The sequence below is a fragment of the Rhinolophus hipposideros genome (assembly GCF_964194185.1).
Source record: "Rhinolophus hipposideros genome assembly, chromosome: 3".
Classification (NCBI taxonomy): domain Eukaryota; kingdom Metazoa; phylum Chordata; class Mammalia; order Chiroptera; family Rhinolophidae; genus Rhinolophus; species Rhinolophus hipposideros.
Window position 1 is genome coordinate 24,327,989 of NC_138049.1, and position 25,260 is coordinate 24,353,248.

At 38.8% G+C, this 25,260-nt stretch overlaps 1 protein-coding gene across 3 annotated transcripts in view; it reads right to left on the reverse strand.

The window, feature by feature from the left end:
* Nucleotides 1-25,260, reverse strand: part of ARFGEF3 (ARFGEF family member 3) — a 153,476-nt gene that overhangs the window by 74,615 nt on the left and 53,601 nt on the right. For 2 of the 3 annotated variants that reach the window (XM_081045115.1, XM_081045117.1), the window contains 3 exons: nucleotides 18,968-19,036; nucleotides 7,847-7,969; nucleotides 1,465-1,507 (listed from right to left, as the gene is read on the reverse strand). In XM_081045115.1, coding sequence (XP_080901241.1) covers nucleotides 1,465-1,507; nucleotides 7,847-7,969; nucleotides 18,968-19,036 — 235 coding nt within the window. The remainder of the gene's footprint in view (nucleotides 1-1,464; nucleotides 1,508-7,846; nucleotides 7,970-18,967; nucleotides 19,037-25,260) is intronic. The other variant, XM_081045116.1, reaches the window with a different exon arrangement.

The following is a 25,260-nucleotide window of genomic DNA, read 5'->3' on the forward strand; positions in this document are numbered from 1 at the left end:
ATAATAAAAACCCATAAAGATCTATACAAATGTGGCTAAGTATTTGATGATGAATAAAGGAGTGAATGACCATGAGGTCAGGAAGATGGAGAAAAAATGGCAAGAGCATAAGATAAATAAAAGTAAATTAAAAAGTAGAAAAAAAATAAAAGTAAACTTGGAAGAGGGCAGGGGAAAGAGAAATGGCTGATTCTAAGAATTTATGATCTTAAATGCAGGAAAAAAATTGAGAAATGGTAATGTACAATGATAAAACATAGTTTCAAATAAATAAAACCCATAAGTCGTCCTCAAACTCAATTTTAGATAAATTTCAAATGAGTTCACCCATTTTTTTTTTTTTTACTAACATGTTTTTCAAAGATGTATCTTTGATCAAGACGACTTTGACCTCTCTCTGGTTTATAAAATCATTCTATATTAAAGTGAAGATTTTATGGGAACTGCAACTGCTAAAAGAGAAGAAAAGACAGGAGGAAAATGTTGGGACAAATCATTGGGAGCTTCATAAGGAGAAAAGAAGCTACAGCACTTTCTGGCCCACAGCCCAAGAATGTAGCAAGATGTGACTAAAATATCACACTCAAACAATGCATTAGGAAATAACTTAAAGTATTTCTCTTTGTCATTTCTTTCATTTACTCATTTTCTCTTAATTGCGGCTGTTTAGCTGCTTCCTTCTCTCCCTTTCTTTCCCACTTTTTCATCTTTTCTCTACTCCAGTCCCGTTTCCATATTATTAACTGGCAAAAAAATCAAAGAAAAGCAGATCTTTCCATTATTTTTTAAATTACTGAATAAAATCTGAAAAACTTACATTTCAATTTTTTAACCAGATAATTTGAATTTTCCATACCTCTTTCAGAAAACAATACTACAGTTTTTTTTAAAAAAGTCAAACTGCTTGTCAATTATATACGTGGACCTCGATTTTTTCTTTTCCTGTGGATCAGAATCAAAGTTCCTTACCTTGATATCTGTCCTTCTTCAAGATTCCCTGGGAGATGACTCATTTTTCATATCAAAAAGTTGGTGCTTCATAAACATACTTTGGGTGTCACAGCACTTTATATCAATCAGGTTTCTGCAACCTTCTATCCAATTCTCATTTTAACAATTGATAAACCTGACTTCATGAAGAATGAAGTAACCAAAAAAAAAAAAAAAAAAAAAAAAACCCAAAGAAACCCACAGCCTCCAACAGGAAGCTCTATAAGGAGTTAATTTCCCTAGCACAGTTGGAACAGGAATAGGTGTGGCTGGTGTAAAGAGCATAAGAACAGAAGGAAGACAACAGCTGGTTAAAGCACACAAAGTAAAGCAAAGCTGAGCAGAAGCTTCAAGGAAAGCGGTGAACTACTCTGAGAGCACCTACTCATCTCTACATCCCCAACACCATGCCCCCCCAGGAGGCATTCTTCTACCCACTTTTTAAACTGAACCAGCAAAAATCAAATCCAATACCTTGATTCCTGAATTCCTGTGGGACATCCGGGTTTTCAATTATCTAGCAAGAGAGAAACACACAGGACAATTAGCAGATTCAGGCAAGAAAATTCCCGACTCTTAGACAATGGAAAATTCTAGGAAACAAAATGTCATTCTGAGTGTTTGGAGCTCAGATAACTCATCTTAGCTCACCCTCCAGATCTTGATAGTGTTTCATTACTCATGGTATTTATGAAAAGACTATATGGTATCTGGAACTGAGTTTATCAGTTCCAAAAATAATTCATTCAAGAGTCCACCATCTTCCCAGGCGTTTAGGCCTCGTGGTGTAGTTTATGATTCCAGGGTGCTGAGCTATGACTTGGGGTAATACCTACCTAAACATGTGAGTTAACCCTTTGCACAGATAACAATTTGTCCCAGGTCACAGACTACACTCTGACTGGCACCTGATGAATACAAACTCTTAGTCATAAAAGGATCAGGTTTCTGGACTTCAAAATACAGGTCCAAAGATGACTGCTGATCAGAAGCACCAGCTTCCTATGGGGAGCATAGGAAGCACATTAACTTTCAACTGTCTGACCAGACCCACTACTCTAGGTGGTCGATTGGTACCTCCAGAACACTCAAGGTAGAGAAATAACGCTGAGAGAAGAAAGAACGGGAAGGGAAAGATATTTTCTAATAGTTAGATTAGACTTCCCACTACAGGGAGAATTCAGTGACTACTGAGCAGAGAATAGGAAGGAGGCTCTTTAGTCTCCCTACCTCTTAGCATGGGAAGTAACAAGAGGGCATTTTCATGCTAATCAACTATCAGATATACACGAGGAGTGATGAAAAAATACGGGGAATGCTGCTGCTGAGTGCCATCCAGCTGAAAGGCAGGGATCTTCAATACCTGAAGCAGCATACTGAACCCTAGTAACAGTGTGTGACAAGTTTCAATTTGTTTGGGGCCATCAGTTGGGTGTGAGCTACGCTTGAGAGAAGGAGTGTTTTAAAGTGTGCTGTAAAGCATGGATCATGAACAATGCATTAACATGAAATGGGCAAATGGTTACAACCTCCATCATGACAATGCTCCATGTCACACATCGCTTCTGGTATGGCAATTTCTGTCAAATAAAAGCATTATGGTATGTCCTCATCCACTTTATGCACCTAATCTGGCACTGTGCAACTTCTGGCTCTTCCCCAAAGTCAAAATGACCATGAAAGGTAAATGTTTTAATCAATTCAGGACATCAAGGCAGCCACGACAGTGCAACTGAAGACACTCATGAAAGAGGACTTCCAGAACTGCTTCAGAAAGTGGCATGAATGATGGGATAAGTGTGTTAAAAGCAAGGGGGAGTATTTTGAGGGGGGTTAATGGCAATGTGTCTTTTACTGTCATAATTTTTTTTTTAAATTTAAACATTCACTGTATTTTTTTTATCACACCTCATGAATCATCCCATGGTACTGTTCTTGTTTTTTTTTTTATATATATAAAATTATAGTTGGCATTCATTAATGTTTAGCTTCTGGTGTACAATGCCATGATCAGGCATCCACATTATCTCTGAGGTGGTCTCCCAAATGGGACACATGTCCATCGGATACCCAACAAAATCTTTACAACATTATTGAATAAGTTCCCCAAATTAATTTTCAGAAAACCCTGAGGCCATCTTGTGGTTACCAGCTGCTTCCTAATCCCTTCACCTTTCCCCTTATCCCCACCCCCCCTGCCCCCGCCCATCTAACAACTCTCGGTTTTTCCTTTTGTCCCCAAAATTGTTTCTGATTGGTTCATTCACTTATTCTTTTCTTTAGATTCCGCATATAAGTGAGATCATATGGTACTTGTCTTTCTCTTTCTGACTTATTTCACTTAACATAATGTTCTCTAGATCCATCCATGTTGTTGCAAATGATAAGATTTCTTTCTTCTTTATGGCTGCGTAATACTCCATTGTATAAATGTACCACAGTTTCTTAATCCAGTCATCTACCGATGGGCATTTCGGTTGTTTCCATATCTTAGCTATTGTGTAAAGTGCTGCAATAAACATAGGAGTGCATACAGATTTTTGAATTGGAGTTTTGGATTTCTCCGGGTAGATGCCTAGGAGTGGAATTACTGGATCATAGGGTAGTTCCATTTTCAGATTCCTGAGATACCTCCATACTGTTTTCCATAGTGGCTGCACTAATCTACAATCCCACCAACAGTGCACTAGCGTTCCCTTTTCTCCACATCCGCGCCAGCATTTGTTGTTTGTTGATTTATTGATGATAGCCATTTTGACTGGAGTGAGGTGGTATCTCATTGTGGTTTTTATTTGCATTTCTCTGATGGTTAGTGAGGTTGAGCATTTCTTCATATGTCTTCTTGCCTTCTGTATGTCCTTTTTAGAAAAATGTCTCAAGTCCTCTGCCCATTTTTTAATTGGGTTGTTTGTTTTTTTGGAGTTGAGTTGAGTAAGTTTTTTATAGATTTGTGATATTAATCCCATATCAGATATATCATTGGCTAATATCTTTTCCCATTCAGTAGGATCCCTTTTTGTTTTATTGATGGTTTCCTTTGCTGTAAAAAACCTTTTTAGTTTTATGTAATCCCACATGTTTATTTTTTCTCTTACTTCCCTCGTGCGAGGGGATAGATCAGTGAAAATCTTACTCTGGGTAATGTCCATGAAGTTTCTTCCTATATTTTCTTCTAGATATTTTATGGTTTCAGATCTTACATTTAAGTCTTTAAGCCATTTTGAATTTATTTTTGTATATGGTGTAAGGAGGTGGTCCAGCTTCATTTTCTTGCATGTGTCTGTCCAGGTTTCCCAACAGCACTTACTGAACAGACTGTCTTTACCCCATCGTACATACTTGCTTCCATTGTCGTAGATTAGATGGGCATATAGGCATGGATTTACTTCTGGACTCTCTATTCTGTTCCATTGATCTATGTGTCTATTTTTATGCCAGTACCATGCTGTTTTGATTACTGTAGCCTTGTAGTATAGTTTGAAATCAGGTATCGTTATACCTCTCACTTTGTTCTTATTTCTCAAGATTGCTGAGGCTATCCGGGGTCTTTTATGGTCCCATATAAATTTCAGGATTATATGTTCTATTTCTGTGAAAAACGTCGTTGGTAGTTTGATAGGAATTGCGTTGAATATGTATATTGCCTTAGGCAGTATGGACATTTTAACTATATTAATTCTTCCTATCCATGAACATGGAATGTGTTTCCATCTATTTATGTCTTCTTTCATTTCTTTCTTCAGTGTCGTATAATTATCTGAGTTCAGATCTGTTACATCTTTGGTTAGATTTATTCCCAGATATTTTATAGTCTTTGGAGCAATTGTAAATGGAATTGTTTTTTTAATTTCTCCTTCTGATATTTTATCATTGGTATATACAAATGCAACTGATTTCCAAATATTAATTTTCTATCCTGCTACTTTACTAAATTCATCTATCAGTTCTAATAGTTTCTTGGTGGAGTCTTTAGGGTTCTCTATATATAGTATCATATCTGCATATAGCTGTTCTTGTTTTTATACACTTGTTATAGGCACATTATTTTTACCATTCTCTGTTCATCAATTTGCAAGCTCAGCTGCTTCCACGGCAGCATTCTTTGTCAGTGTCTACAGCTCAACACACAGCTAAATACAAGTTTAGAACATTTTCTGGAGGAAATACACCTGAATCATTTTGAAGGACAGGAGAACCACCACTACCTACCCACCCCTCAATATGTACAGATAGCATTTTTTCTTTTGGAAATGAGTAAATCACAATTTAACAATGGCTTTTGTCATTTAAATAATTCAATAATAAAGTTTGAATAGTAACTCAGGTTTTTGAAGCATACAAAATCAAATTGCATAAATTGTACTGGGAGTAGGGGTTAAGTGGGAATAGACATTAGGTTAAAGATACATTTCAGGCTAATGCTTTTGCATTGTAGATTTATCTTCTTTCCATTGTATTTAAGTCTTCCTAATTCTGAGATAGCCTGTAAGGTCTTCCAACTGATTGGCCATACTACACACCACACACATCTTCCCCAGGTAATGCTAAGTGTCCCATGGGAACACACACACACACACACACACACACACACACACACACACTCCTTAGAGGGAACCTCACCATTCCTATGGACCATTCCTCTTTAATAGCTTTTTAAAAATAACCATTCTTAGGTGGCAAAATTTATGTCTCTCTCTAGTAGAAGTCATGAATGCTCCAAATATTATACTGAGAATAGTGTTTTTCTGGGACATGGAGCTGTCGTTAGGGACCGGAAAGTTAGGTAACAGAAAGGAAATAACAGGAACTGCTAATATTCTACCTAATTTGGGATCTTGCCTCCAGTTGAGGTGAGTCCAAATAAATTGTCACTGATGAACAGGACCAGAAGGCTGAGTAGCCACATAGTATACAGGACAAGGATAGATGACCCTTCAGTTTTACCTAGATTTCTGCAACTATACCTTGTTACCATTCTTACAAAAGAGCAACATTAGCTAAAAGGCTGAATCATTTTTCTTGACAGCTAACACTCTCTTACTTAAAATTTAAAAAATAGGATTAAATGACTAATATAATGGAAATCACTTTGAAATTTCAAAGTTTTATTTAAATGTTTCATCTCAAAACATTAAGATATCATTACTATTATAGTACCTCATCATATTGTCATTTAGCCAAGATGGCATATGACTAGGTTTATATAAGGATTCTTGACATCTTAGGTTTATTTCCATTAAAAATACATTTTTCTTTTAATATGTTCTCTATTTTGAGATTTGAATTTCTTTTAAACTAAGATTGTTATACCACCATATTAAAAATGCTACCATAAATGAAATAATTTTAACAAAGAGTAAGCTAATATAATAAAAATATCTCAAATTAAAACCATTACTTTTTAAATAGAAAGTTGGGCTTTGGATACAGCAAACACAAAAGAAAAAAAACTAGTATTTGTTTTTTTTCTGATTAGTGTTGCTTTTTCCAACACTGGCTGCCAGAGTTCATATTAATAACTTAGCCTGGAAGTCAGTTAGGAGACCAGGGGTGTAGTTCTGGCTCTTTCACTGATAATCTCATTAATTTTAGATTTCAATTTTATCCCTCTGAGTTTCATCTTTCTCATTTGTTTTCTGAGTAATAAAAGAATTTAACCAGATAATCTCAAAGGTTCCACTTAACTCCACGACTTTCTGAAAATTAGATAATTGAAGTTAAACATTAGAAATATTTGAAGTTAAACATGAAATCTTAATTTCTGTAAAATCAATTTCTGAAAAATTTCAGACTGCCATTGAGATTCTGTATTCTAAAACAATAACTAATGAAGTGTTCATTTTAGAATACTTCTTGCAGACTTTAAAAGAATTTTCAACTGAATTGCTACAGAGGTAGATTTTTTTTTTTTAATTAGAAGAGCAACATTTATTCATAAAAGTAATGCTTGATAAATATAGAAATACAAAAGAAAAAAAATCACAACTCCTCTACAATAACTGTTTTTTTATTTTTGTTTTGTTTTTTTTTTTTAGACGTTCATCATTTATATCCCTCATACTGTGAACCCCCCTCCCCCCATCCACTATCCCTCCGACCTCACACTGAACCATCACATTATATATATAAAATTATAGTTGGCATTCATTAATGTTTAGCTTCTGGTGTACAATGCCATGACAGAGGTAGATTTTTTAAAAAAACACCAATTTTGAAGAGGAACCATCTCCTCATTACCATTTCCAGATGATAATGTATACAAGAAGCCAATTACATTTACTTTTTTCCCCAGGATCGTTCATTTTAGATAATCTGTTCAAGTTTAGAGCAAAAAGCTCCAGTAGGCTTTGATGATAGAAAGAAGACAAATCCAGCTTTCCTCAGGTTAAGGAGACCTTCTGCCACAACCTTTTAATTAACAAAGAGAAACACATATGCCAAACCTCAAAGCATGTAATTAACTGCTATTAATTTTGTATTTACTTCTGGTCTTTGTTAATATGTCACAATACGTTAATATAAAAATTTTCAACCTGACAAGTTTTTAAAAAATGATTTTTAAAAAGTGAATTTTAAAATAACGACTAAAAACATGACAGAAACAGTAAGGGAAAACAACTCTCAAAGCTTTGGAGGGAAATGAGCAAACACATATTCAAAGAGCTTAATTTATATAAGTAAGTGTTCTTCCAAACCAAGCCAGCCCTTCCTATTGTTTCGGTAGGGAGCAGCCCTGGCAAGGGTGGAGGTGCACAGGGGTGGGGGTGGAGGGCATGTAGGAAGTGGGACACACAGCATGCAGTTACACAGAGACATGGGCAAGACTCTGATGAAATGTGGATACCGCAAGGCTCACCGTATTCTCCTGCCTTTGACGTAATTGTAAAGTCAAGTCACTCAGCATCTGACTGAGAGTTGCCCGCACAGCAGTGTTTATACTACGCTGGTGACAGCTACATATGTATGTCTCAATGCACACCTGGTAAAGAAATAAGAGCAACATACACGCTCTGTAGATATCAGTTCATTACCAACATGCTTTGGAATTAAGTGGAGAGGAGGTTAAACCCCTCTTCAATAGAAAGTCAGCCTGATTTAGGACTAGTTATCAACGGGTTCTACAAATATTTAAACTCCCTGGGAACTTGTTTTTAAACATTTATTTTCAAGCTTGAAATTTCCAAAAAGATTATCACTCTTAGGAGCTTATTCTTCTGAGCATCATAGGAGAATACAACTTCGTGATTTTCAGATATGCCAAGTAATTATACCTAGAATGAACTTTGATGGCTGGGAATTAATGAGAAAAGCTCCCTCGACAGCAAAATAGGAACAGATTTATTAACTCCTGAGTTATGAAGTGTGGGGAAAGCATTAATGAAACCCTTTCTCCTGTTCTATAAACAAGTTTGACCTTGGATTAACTCTGTTTTGCTGTGTTCTGCTGGAAACTTGATAAAGGTGGACGTCAGCTGTGTTACTAGGCAGCGTGGCTTATGATAAAATGCCCCTGGATTACTAAACTGCATCTGAATTGGGAAAACTGTGAATTAACTATAAAATCCTGGTAGGAAGTCACAGGTTTGGGCTTCCTTGGGTGACGATTGTCACTGACCATGTCCTTGGAGAGAACTCTGCAAGCTGTGCTCATGGAATTGCAGAAATACTGGTTCCTATACACAGTTGACCCTTGAACAACATGGGCTTGAACAGCCTGGGTCCACTTAAATGTGGATCTTTTTTCAAACTTCCGGTATTGATACAGTACAGTACTATGAATGTATTTTCTCTCTTATGATATTTCTTAATAATATATTATTTTCTCTACTTTATTGTAAGAATACAGTCTATAATACATATACAAAATATGTGTTAATCGACTGTGTATGTGATTGGTAAGGCTTCCAGTCAACAGTAGGCTATTAGTAGTTAAGTTTGGGGAGAGTCAAAGTTACACATGGATTTTCAATTGTGTGAGTGGGCAGTGCCCCTAATTCCCATATGGTTCAAGGGTCAACTGCAGTTGAAACATGGGGTTCCTAAGTCAAAGTGACTGCACCCACCTTTGAGGTGGCTCTCATCTTGCTCCCAAGTGGACGTCTGAGAGCCAGAGACTAGCCTCTAGATTGCTATGAGGATGGCTGTGAAAGACAAATGTCTGTCATTGTCCTGAGTCTGTCCCCTGTTCCATACCCTACTAAGGGAGTATAATGTCAGTTGTGGCCTACTTCGGTTTTATGAGTCTGAATGTCCAGTTGAACCCCAGAAAGCTCTTCTGCAGCACAGAGAGATTTCAATTTGAAAAAAAAAATCTCACATTTGAAGATGGTGATGATAAATGTCATGACTTTTCAGACTTTATTGCCTCTAATTCCTCTGGAAGATATAGGGATGGGCATAACAATAAATTTATGCTTTAAATTTGCCCACTTTTTCTCTCTCCATAAAGTGTTTATCCTTTCCATTTTACCAATCATATTTAGACCCACAAAAAGAAAAAGAAGGAATTTAATGTACCTAAATTATTTTTGTAGGAATAACTCCAAGATTATCTACAATGAAAATACTGGGTTCTCACCTAAAATGCAAATTTAATTTTATGATTGATAACTGAGGTGGGAGAGAGATTAAACATTAACCTTTGTTGCTGCTACTGCGTAAGCTAGAGTTTTCTGCCAGGTCTCTCTATGATAATCTTTTTGGTACAATTAACTAAGTAAAAGTAAATATTTTCTAACAGTTTAATATATCTCCTGTTGAATGCTTAATATTCCAAATGAGCACTTAACCCTCAAAAATGTATTTGGAAGTTGGCTTAGATTAATTCATTTTAAGTGAAAAAAATAAGAGCAAGTTGCAAAATATTTATTTTTTAAACTACCATTTAGGGCGTGTTAACCTTAAATTCATTTTTGCAAATGATCATAGATTTGTAATGTACTTGAAGATACAATTTAAACATACTTAGAAAAAAAGGAGTTTTAATCCTGACAGACCTTTACGTTTGCATGTGATAAAATGGTTTAAAAGTCTTGAAAATATATCTAAATGAGTGAGGTGTTTCACTTTGATGAAACCAAATTCTCTACGGTGTAATTAGGCACTCTCGCGCTGTCTATACCTCAGAACTTAAGTTTTCTTTAAAGCTTACATTCTCCCAAATCTGTATAACAGCTGATCTCTCAGATCCCCAAGTTCAAATTTAACAAGGAATTTGAAGTCTTAGAAGCATTAAAGATGAAAGAGTAGGTCTTTTGAGAGCTGAACTACACACGTTAATATAAACATGATTCTGTTGAATACCAAGAGCCATACCCATTATAAAACCTTCCTTAAAAACTTACATCAGTCACTGTAGACCCATGAAAGAGGGCACATATGAGAAATCAGATTTTAAGGAACACATATGGTACTGTATACAGGCAACAGCTTCCCTAATACCAAATCTATCTGACATTTAATATCAGTACCACTTTTATTGTTTGGAGGTGTAACGGTGGAAATGACTTATTGCAGGAGGCATTTTATAAAGGGACAAGGTAAGCATGTTTAGTCTTATTTTTTTTAAAAAAAGGATTCATCTAAGAAGCTCATTCTACCAAAGTTGGGAGTATAAATACTGCATGTAACAAAAGGGTATATTTTTAAATATAAAAATGAACATGAATCTGACAATACTGCTATCTTTAGGTACCCAGAAAGAAAAGCTTTTCAGTTATCTTCACATCTTCTAAAGAAATAACAATGAATTGGTAAAACGGTATGGTTCACAGAATGAGCATTTCCATGATAAATGTGACCACTGTATTAAAGGCCAATGATTTTCCACTTTGTGAATGTTTTTCTTTTTCTACTTTGGGGCAGTGCTAAAATGTGCACATTGAATTGAGAAGCTAACAGAATACCACGTCCAAATGCAGGCTGAGTTTCTGGGAAAGAGCTCCTCAATTTCTTCGTTTTGTATCTCCAGTGTCATTTCTACCTCCCATGCCCTTTGCTTTCGTAGTGTAGAATTGATACTTGAAATGCCTCAGTCCTGCACCTCTGACAGAGGCTCAAAGGACCCAATCAAATACCTTGTGAAAAGCCACAGGTCCCTGATCGCCAGGGAACACACGAAGACACAGGGCAGTGAGGAGTTTCGTAATGGACATTTTGATCATGTCATGCATTTGTGGACATCCAGCTTTACGGCATGCTAAACACAACTGAGAGCAAAAACAGAAATTGTTAGTGAAGCGAAACAAACCCCAACAGCAGAAGGAAAATGAACAAAACAGAACAAAACAAAAATACAAGTCTGCAAGCCATACGTAGCAATAAAAGTTTTATATCATTGAGTTAGTAGACTGATAAATAACAGTACTAGGTTAAACCCAGGGTGGAATCATTATTATTAAATATGAAGTAGTATACTGGAATGTAGCAGATATTCAATATTGGCCAAAGTGATAAATTTTAGAGAAGCTTCCATAATAGAAATTTGCTTAGCTTTGCAAAGCATGTATGACCTTCACTGTGTTGAACAGTGCACTTACCTCCTCTTTCCTATCTGAATGGGGTTAGTGGCACAGCTTTGTCAAAACAGTGCATGCTACTGAGTAATAAGCTCCATAAAGAGAAGAGCTAGCATGTTTTCAATTGGGAAATTTTTATGGCAATTAAAAATAGAAAGGACCAGAGATTAAGCTACAAGAAAGCAGAACTATCTTCTACATAGGGAAGACTATATATGAATGCTTGTTGATCACATTAGAAACAAAGAGAATTCTGCTTAACACTACAAGTCTAAACTCTATGCTGAAGCATGATGACAGCTTAGTGGCCAGGCTGCTTCCAGGTGAACAGCAGGAACTGGGGAGTGTGTGACAGGAGACACCTCATCAAATGGGTGCTATTGATGCAAGCATGCATGTATGTGCGTGCACACACACACACACACACACACACACACAGGGTGAACTGAAGTTGTTTTAGTATTCCTTTGACATACATGTATAAGGAAGTCTGATCACCACGCCTGGTCGAGAAATGCGCTGGTTTTCCTTTTGGACCTCAACTGAAAAGGAAATTCTTAAAGTGCCAATACATAGATAACTCTGTCCTTTCCCTCTTCCTCCTCCATATTCTTCTTGGCTTAGCTGACATATTAAAATGGATTAAGATACCTCAACCCATCAATTCCTGCACCTTCTCAGGCAGAGTCTTCTGCTTGGTCTACATAGGGCCTACTAAACTCCAGCCTTAGCCCTCTGACTCAGCCCAAAAGGAAGTAGAGAGGATCTCTATATCAGTCTATGTGTCTTCTAATTCCAAATACATTTTGCAAGAGCCATACAAGTCAGAGGTTAAAGGTAGTGTGGCAATTCCTTGCAAAAGGGCTAGTTTGCTCAAAGCCCATCTGGTAATAGGTAGCCAAAGAACAGATACCTCAAAGAGGTCAAACAAGAGACTGTAAAAAGACTGGCTCACAAAGGAGAAATGAAAGGGTTACTAGAAGGAAACGTGGAGCTAAACTAAACTCTAGATCCAGTAATGGTAGCATAATGCTCAGAAAAGATAAACTGAGTATCAATATATAAAGACACCCAAGAAAGTGGTATATGCCTAATGGTCACCTGAATTTATGGTCACACAAAAAGTGAAATTCATCTATACTTCTGCTTCACATGTAGAAACACCATACAGCCACTAAATGCCTCGCTAAAGGTCCAAGGTGGATAAGACTCCTACAATTTTTAGTGGGTTGCCAATATTATTATACTATGGCAAGATTCTGCTGACATTTTCTAAGACGGAGATTACCAGGAAGCAATATAGCATAGTGGTCAACAGCACATATTTGAAATAGCAAAAGTCTAGATTTGAATGTCTAGCTATAGAAACTTGGTTAAATTAACCTCCCTTTCCTTGGGATTCTTTATCTACGTTGATTGTGAAAAAGATTAAAAGAGACTATGTGTAAAATGCTACTTATTGACCTGCCTTAGGGACTCAAACACTAATAGCTACTATTATAAACCAGTGTTTTGGAAATTGAGGAATGAATTGATAGATGAAGTGAATAGAGGAAGGTCCCTGAAAGTAAGAATCTTAAAAAGTAAAACAATGGTCTTTGAGACAGATTGCTTCAACCTGACAGCATGCTAAAGGACCAAAGACTAGAAGTTTCTCATGACTCAGTAAGATCAAACCAGAAAATACACATTTCCGAACTGGGCTTTCTCACTTTAAGAAAATTTTATAAAGGAGCCTTCAGCAGGCATGAGAATATGCCCCAAGTCTTTCCGATGGAACAATATAATTAATAATCTTCAAATTAATATTCATAGAGCTTCTGGCTATGGCACCATCTCTTCCTTAACCCCAAGACCTTGGCAATTTTTATTCCCACAGCTTTTCCTACATTAAGGTAAAAACTAACCTTGGAAAACTCTACATATCTGCTAATTTGGACATCAAAGGAAGAGAAAACTAAAACTTGGGCCCAGCTTTCAACCAATGAAAAGAAGAATTACGTATCCATATGGAGTTTCAGTAATGGTAATTCATAAGATTGAACAGAAAACACGTGTTGGATTTTCATGTCTAAATTTGATGATATTTTTTATTCTTCCTGTGTCATGGAAGACAGCTGTACTGAAAAGCTTTCATTATGGCAGTTTAATTAAGCAAGTTAAGTTAGATACACAAACAAAGACTGCCCTCTTATTTGCATTTTAAATGCTTAATGATCCTTTTATAGTTTCAGCAGTACTGTGGGGGGAGATTTTTCATACTTAAGTACACATTCCATTTCCTGATCAACAGGTTTCAGGGTAAACACTATCCTTGAGTAACAGCCAACGTAGACCAGAATATGGAGGAAAGAAGAAAATGTCTGGATTCTTTCCCAGCATTTCCACAGCAGTTTTAGTTTTAGGTTTGTTTTAAGGTGTTCTTGTAAATTGTTTTCCTTGCTATATCAAAAGTGACAATAGGAGAAAAGGCCTTTTTTTTTCCCTTTCAGTTAAAGACTTATCTTTATGAAAAGTGCAGATACAATCAAGAAAGCTTCCTGGAGCTAAGGGGTAGTTTTAGGCTGACATGTCCTGCTTTAAAAATAGAGAGGCTGATTTTCAAAGGCTAAATTAGCAGGTGAAAAGCACTTGCAAGCCTGCAAAATCACTGGGTTTCAGTAAGCCTATGGAATACCATTATATTTTATGGTACTATAGCTCTCTTTTCTGGTTCATTATTTTTGGTGATGAAAAAGCATTTCTTAAGCGATGTCTATGGTGAAAACTGAAAGGCTATGTAAACTGTTTTGCAAATTTGAGGAAATATAAAATGAAGTCCTGTAAAAAAGATGTTTATTCTTATCTCGTGTCTGAAGTAAACAATGTTTTCAGATGATTGTATTATTATCATTAGTTACCTACACATTATTCATTTAATAATCTAATAGTTATAACTACTGAACCATATGCTTACATTTATAAGTTGTTGCTATATTGTTCATATAAATAGATCTACTCTATGCTTGTCTTATGCTAGATTACATACATATGGATTGAGTGGGGGACGTTTCCCCTCTTTTTTTTAAAGGCTTATACTGTCTTATTGGTGAAAACATATGTACTCAGAAGGAACAGTGGGATAGATAGCTCTGCAGCAGATTCAAATGTTAAAGCAACTGTTAAGAAATATGTTTGATATATGTCAAGAACTCACAAATGGGAAAGAGAAAATGTGGACATGATTTGGCAGGAGAAGATGTAAAACAAGGAGGATAAGAAAAATCCAAAACTTGTCCTTATTCGGGGTGGCGGGGGGGGGTCACCATGGAGAGAATGCTGCTGCTAGGTGGGGCTCCATACTTCTTGGGGACTAGTCATGGCAGAGAGGCAAGGAAGCTCTCACCCGGGTCTCAGGCCTATGAACCCAGTAGAACATTATCTTTAGATCTCATTTTAATGAGACTATACCACTATTCACTTATGGCAGTGCTTCTCAAACTTTAATATGGATATGAATTATACGGGGACCTTATCACAAGGCAGATTCTTACGTCTTGGTTGGCGCCTGACATGCCGCCATGCAGCTGGTGGCTGGACCACACTTGAGGCTTTAGAGCGCAGCAGCTCATTTCAATGCAGTTTTACAACAAAGCTTGGCCGGAGAGAACAGTAACTACCGGAGCAGTTATTCTCAAGTTGACTTCTACAGTAGAAGCACTTGACGGCTTCTAGAAAATTTCTATACCCAGGTCCCTCCAAATCCAAAAAAGTCAGAATGTCTGGGGCAACCTTAGGCAGCTTATTTTTGTTAACACTTCTTAGGTGATTCTAACGTGCAGCCTTTGATGAGAACCAGTGACTTAAAAGTAAGGCCTCCAAAGCTTGGTGATTGTAAGTACCCTATATGTGAGAGAGTTCATTTTAGCAGGGTAAAGAGGAAAAATCTAAGTTTAATCAAGAAACTACTGAAAATAGTCGACTTTATGTAGGAACCTATGCAACCTTTTGTAAGCCTGTCTCTTATTCTAATCTTTAATCATTGTTAGGAGGGAATTGATACACACTCCTCTCTAAATAAAAAGACTTATTTTAAATATAAAAGACAAAATTAGTTTAACTTCAATGTGATGAATGCAGGGTATTCATGCCTGAGCATGGTTTGGATGAGGGGAGGGGTTGCCCCTTGGAGGGCTACCACCATTTACACAGGGCCAGCACAAGGGTCCCTACGAGTGGCCCTTCCACAAACAAGCTGATGACAGCACGTGCTACGCAGTGTAAAGACTGAAAGCTCAATCATACCGACCGGTTCTACCACTTGCTCAGAATTATCGACTCTAAGAGGGAATGGCTGTAGAGAGCCCAGAACTATAGCTGTGCCTGGTAGAACTATGCTGAGTTGCAACCATGCCTGATGAATGAAGGCCCACTGTACTTCTCAGCGAGAGGTGCACTCTCCAGGCTGTTTCTCGTGGTGGGTGTTTGAGCAGTGCAGCTGGGTGGAGTGAAGCCCCGGTCCTGGCACCTGCAGTGCTCGTCATGCTCATGGATCACGCGGCCCCTCTCAGAAGATTGGCTTATGAACGTCCTTACCCACGGACTGACCAGACAGAGGAGCTGGATCCTTATTTCTTGAAGCTGATGTCCCTGCCAGGTCCAGGCTATCACAGAGGAGCCATTGTGCACTGCCATTTATCAAAAGCACTTGGACGTGGTGACTCTCATGGTTGTTACAAAGCAGTGTCCCTACCCTTCCTATGCTGGAGACTCTTCCAGTGTGCCCCGTCACCAGAGCAGAGTGCTGCATCTCACTGAGGGCCAGGATAACGGGCAGCCTAAATCATAAGCCCTGCCATGAACAGGGTGGAAGGATCTTCCAGTGGGTCTGCAGGGGAGGCAGGGCCTGAAAACATCTTCCGGAAGCCTGCACACTATCAAACCCAGGATGAAAAGTTTATTTTTAAGATCTTTACCAAGTCTTTCTGCCTTCTGATGAACATCAAGTCTTTAACATGAACAATAAGTCAAAGCCAGCATTGGAAGGAACACATTTTTCCACAGTGGTCTGACCCCTGCGTAACTGCCTGCACAAAGACATTCTGCTGGGAACTCTTTTCCAGCTAGGGTATCTCAGAGGGTGGCGGGTGGGACAAGAAGGGGAGAGCGCTTGTTACACACCCTCAGGAAGCTGGCCCAATGGATGTCGCATCCTTCCAGGGTCCCGGCCAGATTAACATCATATAGTGGTAACGGGGACACCATTGTCACTCTGCAGCTCCATAACAACAACCGTAGTTAACATTGGCTGAGTGTTTACTATGTGGCTAGACCTGCACAGAAAGCTTTTTACATGGATTCCATTTTTCTTGTCTAATCGACACAACTGCACTATGAGATAGCATTGCTTTTCCAGAGAACAAGCATGAAGCCAGGGAGGTACCCAAGGCAACATGGCTGGAAGGTGGCCGAGGCAGATTTACATGTAAACAGTGGGACCCCAGAGGCCCTACTTTTACCATCAAGCCTGACGCCTTTATCTGTACATCACTCTTGGGCTGAATTTTCTTCAAAAAAACCCAAAAGCTTTGCTTTTCCTTTATAGGTTTGGTAGAGACCACTGTGTTTTGCTGTTTCAGCCTATCTGGACAGGATTGCTGAGTCTTTACGCTACCTTCCCAATACCCTCAGTTAACACCCCTGACTTAGGTGGTCCTTGGCAGTTTAGGAATTACACCTGAATCTTTCAGATTCAAAAACTGGTTCCCTGAGGATGATAAAAGCAACCTAGTCTTCCTCTGGTGGGGCAGCTTGGAATCCCTGGTGGCCTCCCCCCTTTCCTGAGGGTCCTGCAACAATCTGTGCCCCTCCCCCAACCCCCCCCCCCCTCGCAAGCTCCACTGGCCAGGGGACCAGCTGGGCAGTGACACACTGCATCACCCTTTTCCTTCACATGGCGAAGGACTAACAGGCCTCTTACGTGCCAACCCTATTTCTTGCTCTGATCAGAAATTACATGTGTCGTTTTAAAAGCAATAGAGGTATCTAAAATAGTCAAATGCTGAGAAACAGAGAGCAGAATGGTGGTTGCCAGGGGCTGGAAAGAGTGGGGAAAAGGGTATTATTCAATGGGTATAAAGTTTCAGTTATGCAAGATGAGTAAGTTCTAGAGATCACACTTAAAATTCTGTTAAAGAGGGTAGATCTCATGTTAAGTGTTCTTACCACAATTAAAAAAAGTGAACCTGAAAATAATAAGAGCACTCATCTCTTAAAATTCAATTTAAAAATACTGATAGCTATGCTATTTCTTTACGTATACAGAGTAAAACATATATGTGTTAAAGAAAAATGTTCTTTTTACCTATATAAATACAGATTTGAGAATTGATTTATATTGTAATGAGAGGTCACCTAATTGCTCCTTTTTATTTTGATAGAAACCTAAAATGTTCTGTGTGCTCAAAAATAATTTTCCCTTAATTTTCACCCTTTAATGGCACATACTATTATAAAAGCCTGTGTATCGGCCAATATAAATACCTAGGTGAGATGATGGATATGTTAATTAGCTTGATTATGGTCATTTTTTCACAATGTATACAAATATCAAAACACGAGTTGTACAGCTTAAATATATGCAACATTTATTTGTCAATTGTACCTCGATAATGATGAGAAAAATGGGGAAAAAATGCCCAAAGGGTTTAGCTTCTACCTGGTATACTCAATACCCATGAGCACTATTTGACTTTCTTTGTCTCCATTATTTCAGAATTCAGAATATCATTGCTTCTTTAAGGTCTAAGCACGTACTCTTGTCAAAATATACAAATCCTGAAGATATTCTTTGCAAGAAATGGAAGGAAAACTATTCTAAGCATATTGAAGTACAGCTTGGGAATGATAATATTTCCAAAAGCCAAAGGCATATGCCAGACAGTCAAGAAGCCAAGTGTCCTGTGGGACATATTCTTGGGGGCGCTGGAAGGTACTTATTACTCTAGGCTGCAATAGAGATGGAAAAGAGAAGGTTTTCTAATGATAGCCACAAAATGCATTCATCATGGTTTGGCAGACGGAAATGGACTTAAATCAACAAACATCTCTCTAAATATCATACTTGCTTTCTTAAAAAACATTTTTTTAAAATTCAAATGCCTTTCAATTAATCTTAGGACAAACAGACGAAGAAAGCAATACCTAAGTGTGGCAGAGTTGAGAGAACCAGTACTGTTATTTCCATGGTTAAAGCCTCAAGTTCAGCAAAGCAAAGCATGCAGAGCATCATAACTTAGGACAATGGACCCCAGAGCCAGCTTCCCACAGATCCAAGCCTTAGTGGAAACTCCCCACAGTCATGATCAGAGAAGAGCTCACCCCACTGCTGGGCTCTGCTCCACCCTAATATTAATCCCAGTTGGGGGGAAGCAGCTGTGAGCAGGCAGCACAGGAGGGCTGGGGGAGCAGCGAGCACTCACCTCCGCAATCTTCAGCACTGCACTCCCGTTCAGGTCAAATGTCGGGGAGTAGGTTATGCAGAGTAAAACCTTTACCATCCAGGAGGGGAAGGAGGAAGGAAGAGAGAAGGGGTTAAAAAATTAGATAGTAATTTTTGTTCCACATGCCCTTTGTGCAGTCCTGTTTATGACTCCTTTGTTTTTGGCTTTATCGAATGTGTTTCTGTCCCAGCCACTGCTCCTTAATTAGTGGCCATCCATTGTCCAATAAAATGGAGATGAATACTTTAAAAGTAAAGGCTGTTATCCATGCCCCCAGGGAAGGACCACTGCAAAACTCACCAGCGACAGCATTCCTCAACACCTCCAGGATGTCTGTCCAATAATAACAAAAACCACATGGCCAGGCTCAGTGCTATGCTCTGTACATGAATTATCTAGATTGGTATTTTCAGTAGGTGTCATTCTTATTGCCCTTATTTTACTGATAAGGAAACTGATGCTCAGAATAATTAAATAAGCTGCCAAAGGTCACTCAGGCAACAAGTGGTGGGGCTGAGATTTGAACCCAAGAAATCTGACTCCATGCCCTGAACCGCTATGAAATACTGTTTCTACCTTTTCCTAGACTCAGGCATCACTGTACTTTTCTGTTTTGTCCCCTTTCTAAATCCACATGGGATTAGATATTCTTTCATGAGCACTTTCCTCTTCCTTCCTGTAATTTCCTCAGAATGCTGCCCGGGATGTACTTATTTATTAGTCCCAGGTTCCCCTTTTTCTCCAAGATATATAGACAGTGAGCCCATGACGTTTGCAAGATCTTTAACTACCATTAAAATTTCACTTTCTATTTGTAGAACTATTAAAGAGAACAGATCGACAAAAGCCTGTAGTGTTTTAAGAATTCCTTCTAATTTTGGAGACAAGATGCCAGACTCTCCCCTGTCCATTTGGCTTCTGACACTGTGACTTTGCTCGATGGTAGGCTGAGACATAAAAGTGCTGAGCCTGCTCCTTTATCCCAAACGCAACAACCATGTCCTGCCTGCAACTTGGCCTGTCAGCATCTGAGGATGTTTCTTATCTGGTTCTACCCAATTCATGAAAGAGCACGAAAGCGTAGCAAATTTACCTAATACAGGATATACACCTAATCAGCACACCAAAAAGTGCAACTGTTTGATGGCACAAAGAATCTCTCCTAATCTCTCGTCTTAGTCACTAGCCAGGCCAGTCCTAGGAACAGTCATTCCTTTGGAGAAAACAAATACGTATGTAATTAGAGAAGGGAAAAGAGATTTTTGCCAATTTTAGTCAGAAGGTTAGATAAGTTAATTGTGGGTCTGCTCTTCAGTCCTTTGATCCTCAAGGTGCCTGGTATCCAAGAGTCAACTCCTGATAAAAATTGTCTCAATGTCAATGTCATGCTGGCTAGAAGAGAGGGATTATGGGAGCAACCGCCCTTTGGCCTCATGGGAAATGGCTTCCTTTTGTTCAATGACTCTTTTCAGGATCAAGGTCTTGTACGCAAGAAGGGATGAAAGCTGAGGATAGCAGTGTCACCAGGACCTATTTGGCCTGGGGAGAGGTCACATCTTCTAATACCTCTGTGCTTGGTGGTACCGTTGCCTGAAACCCTCCTTCTTTGGCTCCTCCTCTTCTTGTTTCTCATGTTAGTCATTTGGTTGGCTTCTTTCAGGTTTCAACTCAAATGCCACCCCCTAAGAGGGGCGTGCCGCCTTCCCTGATCACCCTCTCTAAAATGGCCTCTATCACATCTCCTTGTTTCATTTATTTCACAGCATACACTAGTCTCATAAATGGTTATGTACTTATTTATAATCTTCCCATTAGAATATAACATCCAGTGAGCATCTGAAAGGCCCTCGACACTTTTTCATATGATGCTTTCTTGCTTTGACTTTTTGCTACCTCGCCCAGCTTCTCTTTCTTGTGTTTTTGTTTTTCCCCACCATGTTTCGTGTCAGGCAGGTGGGAGGGTATGAAAAAATGGCTGGCGGTGGTGGTGGTCTGTGGAGGTGGAGCAGTGAGTTGGTCCATCTGGGCTCTTAGTTTTTAAGTATCCACAATAAATACTGGCAACTAGCAATTATTTACAATATGAAAATAACGATGGCAAATATTTGTCTGAACTGGATAATTAATAACATTGCTTATAGGAATACTGATCAACTTTCTGCCTTCCACTGCATTCATACAAAGTGCAAAAGAGTAGGTTTGGAAAGAAGTTTGCAAAAACCCAACCCAGTCTTCTTGGAGCAACAGTTGCTTTTTGGCAGCAGTGGCTGAAAGAAGTGAGAACAGTGCCTATAGTGAAATCTTTGTGAAGGAGGTTGAGTTGATGGTATTTGGTAATCAAGATCCTCAGGGAAAGGGAGGCTCAACTCCCGCTGCCACAGGGAAGCCAGCAAATGTACAGGGAGGCCTTGCAGCAAGGGTCTGCAGGAAACAGGATCCCTATAGCCAGCCAATGCTGATCGGGTCCAAAAGACCTTTTAAGAAAGACTCTCCACACCTACTATCTGGCCACCAATATCCAAAGACTCACTGAGCTATATGCAAAAGCTAAGAAACAATAACGAAAGGAAAATGAAGCACATTAATGAAGCTAGGTGCTTAAGCTCACACCCAATTTGCTGTGTTGGAAGCACAGCAGGTTTTAATTACAGGGCTGACAGTCCGTGGGCCCCCCAGGACTCACAAGATACATAAAGGGCACACAGTGTCTAGCAAGGCTGATGTAGCAGATAGAAATGACTTATTAGAAATGATAAATGGAGAAACAGTTAACGTGCCCAATGCCTAGTAAGCATTAATTCACTGCATTAAAACACAGACTGAGAGTAGAAAACTGAGGGTGACGGCAAATTAATTTAAAGTGTCTGACTTCCATTGCATAATGAGGGGGCAAAATGTTTAAATTCACATTCTGAGCACATTGGCCTCAAGGAAAACAGGAACACCTAAATATCGAGGGCAACTCTATTAAAAATACACTCTTGACAGGGTCATGAAAGCATACTGACTACATTATCACTAGACAGCAGGAACTTGAGTGATAGATAGGCAGCATCTTGCAATCTAGCTTGCTGGTACTGCCTCCATAAATGAGCTGAGAGGTTAGAGAAAATAAGCACAACATCTTCCACAAAAAGGGAAAACTCATTACAAAGGCTACAAAAACCCTAATTATTAAAAAAGTAATTGACTAGCTACTGTGTGCAAGAAGCAGTTTCTCAATTTAAACTGTGTATAGAAACCCTGAATAAAAAAATAAAAATTAAAAAAAAAGACTGGAAAAGAGATGTGAAACTGATATTTTAAAAGAATTGGCACAAGTGATAAGTTTCTGGCAATTCAGCTATGCCAAAGAGAAGCCATAAAGTGCTTCATTTAAGTGAAAAAGTATGTAGGTATAGGAAAAAAGACCGTAATATATACAGGGTTTGGTACTCTCCAAGGTTTCAGGTATCCACCAGGGGACTTAGAACATATTCCCCATGTATAAGAAGGGGGGGACTACTGTATATAATAACTTTGAAGACATCACAACTTTGGAGAGGAGAGACTTCACAGATGAAATGTCATTTGAGCAAAGCACTGATACAGGAGAGAAATATGAACCAACAAATGAAATGTCATGAGTGAAGGTATGGCAGTGTGAAGGTAGAGGCTAGAAATGATACTAAATAGTAGGATGGAATCTTACTGCTCCAACTTAAATGCCCTATGCTAAGTGTTTTGCACATATTATTTTAGGGCTGGTCAGGCCAATAAATCACAGTGAAAACTAGATGTAGTAAGGAAATTGGAAATCGGAGTAGAAAAGCAGATATTTAATAAGATGTCGAAGAAGTTAAAGACCTATTCCAGTCATTCCAGCGGGAATGAATTGACAGGTCCATTTGGCAAAGGCACACAAGGGATTCCCAAAGTAGAAGGCAATGGTCACCTGTATCTATTTGAAACCTGGGTATCATCCTATCACTGTTCTCCCCATCAAGACCCTAACGTGCTAGTCAAGCGGGCTGAAATCTCTCCAATCTCCCCCATTCCCATATGTTTCATAGAGCTTTATACTAGATATTAATAAAGTAACATGTTTTGGATAACAATGATATATCTCATTCAAAATGCCTAATACAGATATTACTGCTATAAATGTGACAATCACAGAATGGGCAGAAAATGCAAAAGGCTTATTTTACAGCATTTATTTGGAACTCTTCAGATATACTACTTAAATCTGTGTGCTCTCTCCATGCCCATTGGATTTATAATCTTCTTAGTACTAAGGTCTGACTTTCTGATACCCGCCATGTTTACAATAGCTTGCTGGGCCCTGGGAGCATGGCTGAGTCCTGGCCCAGGCTCAGTTCCTCCGACACCCTGTCCACATGAATGATCAATCTCACAGAGTGTCGGCGGGACTGTACACCTATGTGCCTAGTCATTATTGTAACATGTGTAGATAATGTGGTAAGACAGCCCAGTTGTAAGGAAGAAAATTGCCCTGGAAATCTGAACATCAGATCCAGGTGGTGTGATTGGCTAAAGGCAGTTTTTGTAACCACATAAGGCAATGATACTGGAATTTCAGATGGCCTGATTAGGGCAATCAAAATTTAGTAAGCCTCCTTTCAGGATGTTCAGCCATCTGGCAGACTTTCACTCTAGACAGGGAGAAAACCAGTTCTGCTAACCAGAGGGTGTCTCCCATAAGACTTATGGAACACTCTCCCCACCTGGCATCTCCTGCTAGGCTCTGCTGAGAACACAGTAGATGGTAACTTGCCTAGGGTTTGTAATTCAAATATCTCATTTCTGCCAACTCTCCAAATAAGTCCTCAGCAGGACCCTTTCCAGAGAGTTGAGAAGTGATTCTTGAACTTACAGGATAGCAACGCCACGTCCACTTTACATCTGTTTGTGTTCTGCATTGCTCAGGTTCCCACTCATTTATTCAATAAATATTTATTGAGGTGTTAGTTACGAAGGGGTCAGATCTAGTGCAGGGCACATGGTAGTGAACAAAAGAAGACACCTTGATCCCTGACCTTGCAAGACTAACATTGGGTTTTGAAGACAGTCACAAAATAAGGGATTACAATACTTATAGTGATCATTATGACTGGGAAAAGGCACTGTACTCTGGGAAAGCTTATCAGGGTCACACTGCACTAGTCATAATGTTGTTTTCAGGGAACGCTGAATTTAATACATTGTAACACCTATAATTAATAAACTCAGGGAAGAAGGCAAGGGTTCCATTAAGAAGCAAGCTGATTTGAGGGAGTCAAGCTACCGTAAGGCACATCAAGGACATGGGAGCATATTGAATGCACAAGGAATTCTTCGTTTCCTCTTTCTTAAACTATTAAAATTGACTTCTACATGAGTGCTTCTTAAAGTGATTACAGTTTCATTTTTCTAAATACCAGACACTATTTATAAGTCAAACCAAACAAAATAATCTACAAGAGCTCAAAAAAGTATCTGAAAATTTGAGTATAGCCCATAGAAGGCCTTGTCTTTCCTGGTGCATGGTAATGAACAGACTCTCTTGAAATCCGTAATGCCAGGCATATTTCAAATCCCAGCTCCAGTTCTGGCTGAAAATTTAGCTTTGTTACTTAATGCATATTTCTTTCTGGCATCTCATGCATATTGGCTGGACACTTCATAAAATTAAAATGGCATAATTCCTTCTCTTTAAAAACATTCCAGTTTTTTTTTTTTTTAACTCTGTCAAATTCGGGAAAAAAAAAAAAAAACAGGACAGAAAATTCAGTGACAAGCACTGAATACTAAGATACCACGTGTCTGTCTCTTGGGTGCAGGGCATGCCCAACTTCTGCACGTGCCGCCTTATGGTGTGAACTGCTGAAAGTGTACCTTGGCCATGAAGTAGAAACAGGTTGTTTCCCACATGGTCCGTGTACAAACAACAAAGCAGGCTCAGTCTTCTGAAGATAGCAGAATGGATATTTTTAGAGTGTCCCAAAGTACACATATAGAATTTCAGAGGGCATTTTCTTGTCATCAATTTTTACAACGTGGATGCCCAAGCATTTCCATCAAAGTTCCTCAACCTCAACACTACAGACATTTTGGGTCAAATAATTCTTTATTGGGGGGGGGGCAGTGAAGGGTGAGATTGTCCTGTGCATTGTGGGATGTTTAGCAGCATCTCGGGCCTCTGGCAGTGGCACTTCCTCCACCAGTTGCGACAACCAAAAATGCCTTCAGATATCGCCAAATGTCCTCAGGGAGACAAAATGATCCCCAGT